This window comes from Squalius cephalus, assembly GCF_949319135.1.
Source record: "Squalius cephalus genome assembly, chromosome: 1".
Taxonomy (NCBI): domain Eukaryota; kingdom Metazoa; phylum Chordata; class Actinopteri; order Cypriniformes; family Leuciscidae; genus Squalius; species Squalius cephalus.
This window is the reverse complement of record NC_137122.1, coordinates 26,401,718-26,412,844: the sequence shown is the minus strand read 5'-3', so window position 1 is coordinate 26,412,844 and position 11,127 is coordinate 26,401,718. Positions and strand designations below refer to the sequence as shown.

The following is an 11,127-nucleotide window of genomic DNA, read 5'->3' as shown; positions in this document are numbered from 1 at the left end:
ATAAAAATAAAGTTAGAATATGCAAATTGCTTAATGAGATATTGAGGTTTTTTTTTTTAAAACTTCAACTGAAGTCAATACAATTTTTATTTTGTTTATATATATATATATATATATATATATATATATAGACCATAGACTGTAAAAAGATACAGACACATATATAAACAATGTATATAAATATAATATACACATGTAAACAAATTTTAATATTAGATTAATCGTGATAAATTGATTTGACAGCACCATATAGTACAGGTACATCTGTAAGATGTCTGCTAAAGATCTGTTAATCTGGAAAGCATCTTCTGTGTAAAAACATCGTAGAAAAAGCAGTTTTACATATATTCTAAATCTTAAACATCTTAAAGACATCTTCTAAATTAACAGAAAACGTCTTAGGGATGTATTGCAGATGAGCAAACGCTAAAAAATACATCTTGCAGATGTAAATGCAGACATCAAATAGACGTCTCTGAGATGTACTTGTGCTGCCCACACGTATGTGTTTATATGTATGTATGTGTGTATATATGTATTAGCCAAAACAATTCATAAAAACACGACAAATGTAATTTTTTTCTGTTAATTTTAATTTCAATTTCATTTTTATGCGCGGTGACGTTTTTGCGTCTGTCACGACGGTCACATGACCGCGAGCATCCGCCCAGCTGGCCGAGGTCACGTGACCGTATTTGTTGTGTCCACACGGCACGGCCGCTGCGCTGCAATGTCATCACCTTCATCTTCCTCGTTATTATCGCCCTTATGAGTGATAATTCCTGATGGAATTCGTCCGTGACTGAGCCGAGCTGACTGCGAACATCAATCCAATGCTTTCCGACTGAAAGAGCCGATATTCGAGCCCTATGCAGGACAGATAAGACGAGTGTAAGGTGAGCTGTGCACGAGCGCGCGCGTGCGCGTGCCCGCCTGTTTTCTATTGTGTTTGTTATGCTGTGGGAATTGGGTTGATAAACAAGTTCTCGAATCAATCACAAGATCTTCGCAACGATCAGACTAAAGACATCGAATGCATAAAACAAAGAGAGAGAGAAACAGCGTGATGCATGTTTGATGTAAAACAGACTGCTGTTATTTCAAAGAAAGAAAGGAAATAAAAGCATACAATACTATAATTGATTAAACGCACTAGACGGGCACCAAAGCAGTGTCATCAATATGATGTCACTGCCGCGTCAGTAATATTAACCCTGCTGTATGTTTAATAACGACAAGCATTTACTAAATACTACTAGTGCTAAATAGTCCCATGCATATCACTGACACATTTGGATACAAATATGTATTTTATTTAAGGTCAAATCGGGTGATATTTTAATCTGAGGATTGATATGGGAGATGGCATTCCCCTCAGTGTCCATATGGTGGTTAAACTGGCCTTCCTAGTTTAAAGTGCTGAACAACATGACATGTCTTCACACTTAGTTACCTTCAGTAGTCCTTGTTTGATCGGACCACATTGTCTAGTTAAGTCATCTTTATTTATATAGCGCTTGTTACAATACAGATTGTTTCACAGCAGCTTTACAGAGATAACAGGAAAATAATGCAGCAAAGTTTGTTTCGGCTGGACAGCAGATCTTGAAGAATATAGCATCATAGTCCACCTTAAGTAAGTTCAGTGATGGTTTATTTTTATTGTAAAAAAGTTATTAATTTAGTTCATTTATATATGTATCCTCCCTGGAGAATACCGTGATGCCATCGTTGTGCAAGAACTGAAATAGCAGTTAATTGTCTCAACTTCTTCTTTCTTATCTGAAAAAACATGCATATTATAGTTATTCTGTTATCTCAGAATGTAGTTGCGAAACAGTGAAACTCCAGGAATAGCCCTGATATGGTTTTCCTTACATTTCTTGAGCAGTGACCTGATGTTCACTTTCTCCCGGTCCAGGTTGTGAAGTTCTGTAAACCGAAAATGGCCGTGTTGCATCAGTTTGGATTGCTTCTGTGGAAGAACTATATTCAGCAAGTGAGTATTTGGTTTATACGTGCAATGTATATTCTTTTGTTTTATTGCTGGATATTGGATCTAAGGTTTCATGGCAGTGATATACACTACTTTTCAAAGGTTTGGCATCAGTAAGATATTTTTTGATTTTTTTGTAAATTAGTTTTATTCAGCAAGGATGTGTTAAATTGCTCAAAAGTGACAGTAAAGACATTTATAATATCACAAATAAATTGTTTCTTGAGCATCAAATCATCATATTAAAATGATTTCTGAAGGATCATGTGACACTGAAGACTGGAGTAATGATGAAAATTCAGCTTTGAATACGTATTACGTTTTAAAATATATTCACATAGAAAACAGTTATTTAAAATTGTAATAATATTTCACAATTTTACTGTTTTTACTGTATTTTTTAATCAAATAAATGCCGTTTTGATGAGCAGAAGAGACTTCATTTAAAAATATAAAAAAAAAATATTACCAACCCCAAACTTTTGAACGTTAGCATATAATATGTAGGGCAATACGGTTAAATTTGGGTTATAAAGCCCACAAATGGCGGCGTGTGTGACGTACTCTGTGATAAAATGCTGTTCTGGACAGTTGCGTAATTTGTTTTGCACCTGGCAACCAATCATAAACTCCCTCCAAACTTGCCCAGTTAAATATTCATGTGTTTGGTACATAAACCCGTTGTGTTATGATTCCTAGCATTCCTAGCATGTTTTAGATGAGTTATAACTGCCAGAGTGTTTTGGAAGATGGACGAGCCGCTGGTTAAATGGGTTGCATGCTCTTCTTGGCACGTTCTGCTCATCCAATTGATGTTAATAAATCGTGCAAATAAGAATGTGAAGCCGTGGATTTGTACAAATGTGCTTTGTGAAATATATCAACTACCTAAAATGAATCTTTCAGGGTAAAGTATGACAATGTGAAACATGCAACGAGTTAACCCAGGATTATGTTAACCCAGGATTAAAAATGACCCTAGGTTAACTCTTTCCAGACCAGTGTAAAAAAAAAAAAAAATGGCCAACCACCGCCAGCATTTTTGATTATTTTCACAAGTTTCATGCCCCAAAGAATATTTTGTTGTATGAATATCTGAACATGCAATAGATCAAAAGAAAGAAAGTATAAAAAAGTTTTATTCTAGCTTCATGCTTTCTTTTTTCTATCAACACTTGAATGTGGTTTCATAAATCACGTTTTTGTCAAAGACTTCATCCAGATGGGATATAGAACGATGATCAAAAACACAGATTGCGGAGATCGAGTCCATCAACACCCCTAAAGCTTCACAAGCTGCATTTCCGTTACAGATTTGACCAAAACTTTTGCGATGTTTTCTAAATGTCGATAAAACTGTTGCGAAATGACGGCGTTTCTAACCAATGTTTCTTTGTGATTTAGAATCCAGTATTCCCGTAATTCCTTTCGTCTCGTCTTCTGTCCAAACGAAAAACTTTTTTGCCATATATGGGAGTTTTCGCGAAATTGATGTGTTTTCCAGTGGGAGAATTTTCAATTTGCGCAATTTGAAGGGTAATGGAACCATGGCTACAGTCCTACAGCTCGTCCTGGGTCGACATTTCATTCAGTAACATTGGGCAGTTTTGATTGCTGTTTAATGTTGATGATCGTGTTATTTTTACACATTCATATGATTACATATGATATCGCTTGTTTCTGTATCTTCTTCGCATGTGTTTTGATCAGGAGATTCAGTACTCATTCATAAGATGTCATAGCGCCCCCTACCGTATAACACTGAAAACACGGATTGCCGGAAAATTCCATCAGAATAAATCTATAAAGACTGTTTCTTGAAACCAGATATTATAGTTCAGATGCTACAGCAAGTCTATTTTTGAAGAAACAAGGAAATGTTTCAACTAGTTTGCGGCTGATAAAAAGACACCAGCACAGCCAAGGCTTGGTGTTCAAATGTAATCATTACCCCCATTCACCTTATTTGCTGTAATGATTTAACTCGCCGGTGCTTTTGCCCTGTTGAATAGCTTCTATGTTCCTTCCCGTATTTGTCCTCTTAGATTAGATTTCAGAGTTTCTTGTTCAGTTTTTTACCGCGGATACATGGCTTTGATCGTTGCGTGAGTGTTCATGTGTGTATTATTATTTTCCCTTATGCCGGATCTTTGCTCGGCACACTTGTGGAGGTTTGCTGTCTTGTGTAAGATCATGTGCAGGTGAAGTGTATCAGAACTGAACTTTCTGAACAATCAATGGAGCTCGATCATAGTGCTGCAAGAAGCGTCCCGATTCCCTCGTGATAGAGGGCTGTTTGCACACAGCTGTTGCTAGGAAACCCCAGTAAACACTGGCCCCTTCACGCCTCATTAGAGCAGACATAGGCCTATATAGAAGATTATATCCTTCCTGACCCTGATCAGAGATCTAACGTTCTTCATCGCCCCCAGATCAAGCCTCAGGTGCTGTGTGGGCTCATGCTTGCTTACACATGACGCATTGACATGACACTCTAAAGCAGGGGTGGGGAACGTTGATCCTGGAGGGCCATTGTCCTGCAGAGTTTAGCTCCAACCCTAATCAAACACACCTGAAGCTAATCAATGTCTTCATTATTACTGAAGTTGCAGGCAGCCAAATGTTTTTTTCAGGGTTGGAGCTAAACTCTGCAGGACAATGGCCCTCCAGGATCAACGTTCCCCACCCCTGCTCTAAAGCCTTGTCTGTGAAACCGGGGGCAAGTTTAGTCGCAGACTAAAATGCATGTTTGAACTGTTTTAACTGAATGTAACTTGCACTGATATCTCTTAAAATATGTCAGTGTTGTTTTGTCTCAAGATGAGTAATGTTTTTTTTTTTTTATAAGGCATGTTTATAAAAGCTACTTAAATGTCTTAATTGAACCAAGGCCTTTCTCGTTTCAACCTCTGTCTATTCTGTCAATAAAATGGCAACATTTTATTTTTTTATTTATGTTTATTATTATTATTTTAATTTATTTTATTGAATTGAATTTTTTTATTGAATTAAATTGTTTTGTTTTATTTTATTAAATTAAATTAAATTAAATTAAATTAAATTAAATTAAATTAAATTATTTTATTTTATTTTATTTTATTTTATTTTTAAATCAGCCTAAAAGTATAGAAGTGTATTAATAAAAATCCAACAAACACTTTTGTATCCTAGTGGTTAGAGCATCTGGTGAGAAACAAATTTGGCCTGTATCATTGTCCCTTCTTGTTCCAACCTCTGTTCATACTGTCAATAAAATGATAGCTTTTATTTTATTTTATTTTATTTTATTTTATTTTATTTTATTTTATTTTATTTTATTTTATTTTATTTTATTTTATTTTATTTTATTTTATTTTATTTTATTTTATGTACAGCCATTCACCCATCCGTTCACCCTTATCCACATAACCATTCTTCCATCCATCCATCCATCCATCCATCCATCCATCCATCCATCACTGACCTCCTCTTTCTCTTTGTCTCCAGAAGCGTCAGATCCTGGTCATGCTGGTGGAGGTCGCACTGCCTCTGCTCTTCTCAGCCACCCTGATCATCCTGCGGCAGAACGTGTCCGTCACCAACTACCCTAATGCAACACACTATGGTAGATTCGCTTTGAGCGAGCTGCCGGACGCACTGTGCGACGCGCACCTGCAGCTGGCCTACGTGCCCTCAAACGCCAGCGTGGTGCGGGGAATCACGGAGGACGTCCAGCGGAGCCTGGGAAGCTGCATCGGAACCAGTAAGAGCTTCAGCTTCTGGGTATTCATATCAGTGTATTCACAAAAACTCATCAGAGCTGTGGCCAAGAGTATCTGATCAGTCGCAAGTTTGGCTCGTATCATTGGCTAATCTCGTTCCCTATATATACATCAGACTTATGTAATAAATATATATATATATATATATATATATATATATATATATATATATATATATATATATATATATATATATTATTTTTTTTTAAATTTTTTTTTTTTTTTTTTTCATAATAAAAATAAAAAATTGTACCGTACATTAATGCAATAAATTGGTCACATTGAAAACCTGCTAACAGCAGGGCTTTTTCATTTTAAAATATATTAAATGACTATATAGCAAATGCAAAAACAACATGGAAAACCTGGAATTAACAGAGATTTTTATTATTATTATAATTGTATTAATACTGTTAGAAAATGACAAAAAGAAAAAAAAAATACATCAATAAAATTGTATTTTATTTTATTTTATTTTATTTAAAATTGTCATGCCCGGGCAACTTTTAAGAAGTTATAGAATATTTTTGTTTTGTTATGCTCTTTTCTAAAATGTTTAATTGTATAGATGTTGCTCCTCGTTAGTGCAAATGTTTTTAAATTAATTTTCTTTGTCATTAAAGCATTAACAGTCAAAACTAAAACAAACTTTAGTAACAAATAGATAACAAATTCCATGTTATTATCGCCTAGAAATTGCATCTCATGAGAGCAATATCTTTCAAATATATTTATAGATATTGCACGTCCGGAAATCATCATCAAGTTTGTTGTGTGTGTGGATCACTGATCTTTAGTCTCTACAATGTGAGCGAGTCTACAGTTGACATGCAAAACATCTCTTGAGTTTTGTGAATGAACAGCATCATGACCTCACCAAAAACCTTAATGGCAGGTTTTCCTGGCAATAAAGCTTCTGTCCGACCCTTGAATTCTCCTGGTGCTTGTGTTTATGAGCTGTCATGAAGTCATAAAGCTGGTCAGTCACATAATAGATGTTTCTCTAGCCAGCTTCCTGATAATGGAGGAGGACTTCGACTGTAAAATTAGCCGCTTTGATGGTGGTAAAGTGCTGTGTAATATTCACAACTGACTGAACATACTGGTTTAAATGAGTCTTCAGCTGTGCGCATGCAATGAAAGTCTATGATTTTGACATTTTGTGGGATAGATGAGAAGAGGAAGTTTCAGGCAAATAGATCATTTATATGAAATTGCAGAGCTATGAGTAGAGGTTTATTTATATATATGGACATGACGAAAGTGATGACTTAAGGATAAACGAGTGAGTCACAAGTTAATGATTCAGTGGGCCATTTGCCCGGATTATTTTGACTGATTCTTTTGGACTGTTTCATTTAAAATAACAAGTTCTTTGTTAATGAGCAACATTACTGTTGTGTACAACCATCAAAGACAACACAATAGAAATATATTCTGTCTATTGTCTTTATATTGTTATGCAGACCAGACTGCAAATTTAGGGTACGTTTACACGACAACGATATCCTTAAAACGGAGAAGTTTTTCCTCTGAGTTTTCCGCGTACATACGACACCATTTTCGAAACGATCCCCATTCACAATGATCCGCGAAAACGACTAGAAACGCTGTATTCTGCTGCCAGACCATTAGATGGCAATGAGGGAAAGAAATCCATTGCTGAAGGAAATAATCCATTATTTATCGGCTTTAACATATCAGGCAAATTTTCTTATCCGGCTGATTACGATAACATTAAACATTAATGTATATCGTCCGATACCGATGTGGTGGCCGATATATCGTACATCCCTATTTAAAATGCTAAATATAGTATTTTATAGTATTCATTTTATACTATTAATATTTTATATGCTTTTAGTTTTGTATTTTTAGTCTGCATTTTTTATTTAGTTTGTGTTTTTATAAATATTCTATTTAGCTTTATTTTATTTTGAGTAATTTAGTACTTATTTAATTTCAGTTAGTTGTTAGTCTTTTAAGTGTAAGGTTTTCATCTAATATTTATATTTTATTTTATTCATCTTTATTAATTTTGCTGGTAACTTTACAGTAAGCTTCCATGTAATATGTTAACATTTGTTAGTTAAAATGAACTAAAAATGAGAAATTATTGCCTACTTCTAAAGCATTCATTCATCTTAGTTACCGTAATGTTAATTTGCTAACACATTATTAAAATCAAAAGTAGGATCTGTTGATGTTATTTAGCTCACATGAGCAATGAGTTGTATTTGAATTAATGTTTACAACGATTAAAAATACTGTAACGCATGAGTTTCTCATTGTTAGTTAATGTATCATTAACTAATGGGACCTTATTGCAAATTGTTACCATGTTGCTGGCTGTTGTTTACATTGGCAAATGTAGCACAGATGCTTCCTGGTTGTGCGTAGACTGGATTTGCTTGTTGATCCTGGTTTAACCGGCTTCTCCTGTTTTTATACAGGCAGACACTGTATCTCACAATAAAAAGCCATGTGAGGACATTTGGTTACATGTTAGATGAACGTTTGACTTAGAAATGAAAACTGCTATTATGTATTCTCCCTCATGTCTTTCAAACCCATATGCGTTACGTGTTTCTCTGCATCAATAAATGAGTAATAGTGGCATATCTTCATTCAGATCTTTCCATATAACAACAATTTATAGAGAACATGTCTGTCAAGCTCCGAAAAGGACAATAAAAGTAGCATTTAATAGAGTGGTGTGTGGATGACGTCAAAACTCGGACGACTTATTCGCCACTGGTTCTCTCTTGAGATTTTCCTATGAGGAAAATAAGGTGGTAAACAAAACTGATGATTTATGTTTACAATATTCTACAGTGTAAATTACACACACCCACACCACAGACGTTCGTATCTAGTTGCTTAGAAACATATATTTAAAAAAAAATTAAAATAAAAAACGTTGTGGAGTAAAACATTCAAGCACGTCAAGACATGTTTACCACAGACCTTATTTTACTCATAAATTTTAAAATCTCATTTTAAAACCCCATAGGGAAATCTAGAAGGAACCAGCGGAAAATTGGTCTTCCTGGTTTTGAAGTCATCCCTGCTATATCCAAAGAATAAAACGTTAACAAAAGCTTCTTAAATGTATCTAATTTATTGTTGCACAAAAAACAAACAGACATTGTATGGGTTTATAACAACATGAAGAGGAGTAAATAATGACACGCTTTTCATTTTTGGTCAAATATTCTTTTAAAGAGCCTCATTAACCTGCCGGTTTGTGTGTGTGTATGTGTGTGTGTCTCTCTGTTTGTGTCTGTCTGTATGTGTGTGTGTGTGCGTGCGTGTTTTAATTGGATTTAGGTCGTAAATCCCAGTCGTGACCTGGCTGAAATCCCAGTTTTGCCTAGTGTCTCGTTAGCTTTTCCTTTTAACAACATTTTCTCTGGAAGAAAAAATACCTTGGGGTCTTGATATCATTAACATATGTTTACAGTTGGCTGACAAATCCTAAAATCAATTATTTTAAAGGTCACATAGTTTCATATGATTGCTTAAATGGCTAAATTTCACATCGATTAATCTATTTTTATCAGTTTAACCCTCAAACTTTCTACGCACTGAATTGATCGCTGGTCGCATGTAACAATATGAACAATTTGCATTTGTTTGAAAAATGTTTTCTTTGCTTAAGTGGGTGGTTGTCTAGGTGTTGCCAAGGTGATTTGCTAGATGGTTCAGGCGTGAAAAGAGTCCTCCCTCGAGTCTTCGATGTTTAAGTATGAGCTGCAGTAACAGTAATAGTGACGTATGTGGAGGCACTAATGGTGTGTCGTCTTGTTTTCCAGTCCGTGGCTTTGAAACAGAGGAGCAGTTCGAGGAGTTTGTGAAAACTGATCCAGAGTCAGGCAACATATTGGCAGCCATTGTGTTTGAGCATCCTTTCAGCCACGACGATGAGCCTCTTCCTCTGCAGGTGAGACTCTCAGAGCTGACGTCCAATCACAGTCTTTTTATTGCATTTTGCATAAAGAAAATGAAGCTTATTTTTTTGGGATTGTAACAATATTTGCATGAATTTGCATAATTAAACACATTTTTCCCTCAAATTCTCATTAATGTTAAAACTGTGGAAGCTTGTTTCTGCCACAGAATAAAAAATAAAAAGGTAATTGTGCCTTTTTTCTCTCACAATTTAGAAATTTGATACAGTCATAATTGTGAGAAATATTAAAAATTGCAAGAAATAAAGTCAGAATTGTGAGATATAAAGTCAGAATTTTTTCCCTCAAAATTGGACTTTATAAATCGCACTTGTGAATTTATATCACACAATTCTGACTTTATATCTCACAATTCTGACTTTATATCTCACAATTCTGATGTTATAACTCACAATTCTGACTTTATATCTCACAATTCTGATGTTATAACTCGCAATTCGGACTTTATATCTCACAATTCTGATGTTATAACTCACAATTCTGACTTTATATCTCACAATTCTGATGTTATAACTCGCAATTCGGACTTTATAACTCACAATTCTGACTTTATATCTCGCAATTCTGACTTTATACTCACAATTCTGACTTTATATCTCACAATTCTGACTTTATATCTCGCAATTCTGACTTTATACTCACAATTCTGACTTTATATCTCACAATTCTGACTTTATATCTCACAATTCTGATGTTATAACTCGCAATTCGGACTTTATATCTCACAATTCTGACTTTATACTCACAATTCTGACTTTATATCTCACAATTCTGACTTTATATCTCACAATTCTGACTTTATATCTCACAATTCTGATGTTATAACTCGCAATTCGGACTTTATATCTCACAATTCTGACTTTATATCTCGCAATTCTGACTTTATACTCACAATTCTGACTTTATACTCACAATTCTGACTTTATATCTCACAATTCTGACTTTATATCTCACAATTCTGATGTTATAACTCGCAATTCGGACTTTATATCTCACAATTCTGACTTTATACTCACAATTCTGACTTTATATCTCACAATTCTGACTTTATATCTCACAATTCTGACTTTATATCTCACAATTCTGATGTTATAACTCGCAATTCGGACTTTATACTCACAATTCTGACTTTATATCTCGCAATTCTGACTTTATATCTCACAAATCTGACTTTATATCTTACAATTCTGACTTTATATCTCACAATTCTGACTTTATATCTCACAATTCTGACTTTATATCTCACAATTCTGATGTTATAACTCGCAATTCGGACTTTATATCTCACAATTCTGACGTTATATCTCGCAATTCTGACATTATAACTCACGATTCTGACGTTATAACTCGCAATTCTGATGTTATAACTTTCAAATCTGACTTTATATTGCGCAATTCT

General features: G+C 34.6%; 1 protein-coding gene across 1 annotated transcript in view; it reads left to right on the top strand.

Annotated features, from left to right (window-relative positions):
• Nucleotides 1–665: 665 nt before the first annotated feature.
• The window catches only part of abca3b (ATP-binding cassette, sub-family A (ABC1), member 3b), a 51,025-nt gene continuing 40,563 nt past the window's right edge, over nucleotides 666–11,127 (top strand). Inside the window, exons 1-4 of the mRNA XM_079869387.1 lie at nucleotides 666–896; nucleotides 1,922–1,999; nucleotides 5,483–5,738; nucleotides 9,573–9,700. Coding sequence (XP_079725513.1) covers nucleotides 1,946–1,999; nucleotides 5,483–5,738; nucleotides 9,573–9,700 — 438 coding nt within the window. The 5' untranslated portion in view covers nucleotides 666–896; nucleotides 1,922–1,945. The remainder of the gene's footprint in view (nucleotides 897–1,921; nucleotides 2,000–5,482; nucleotides 5,739–9,572; nucleotides 9,701–11,127) is intronic.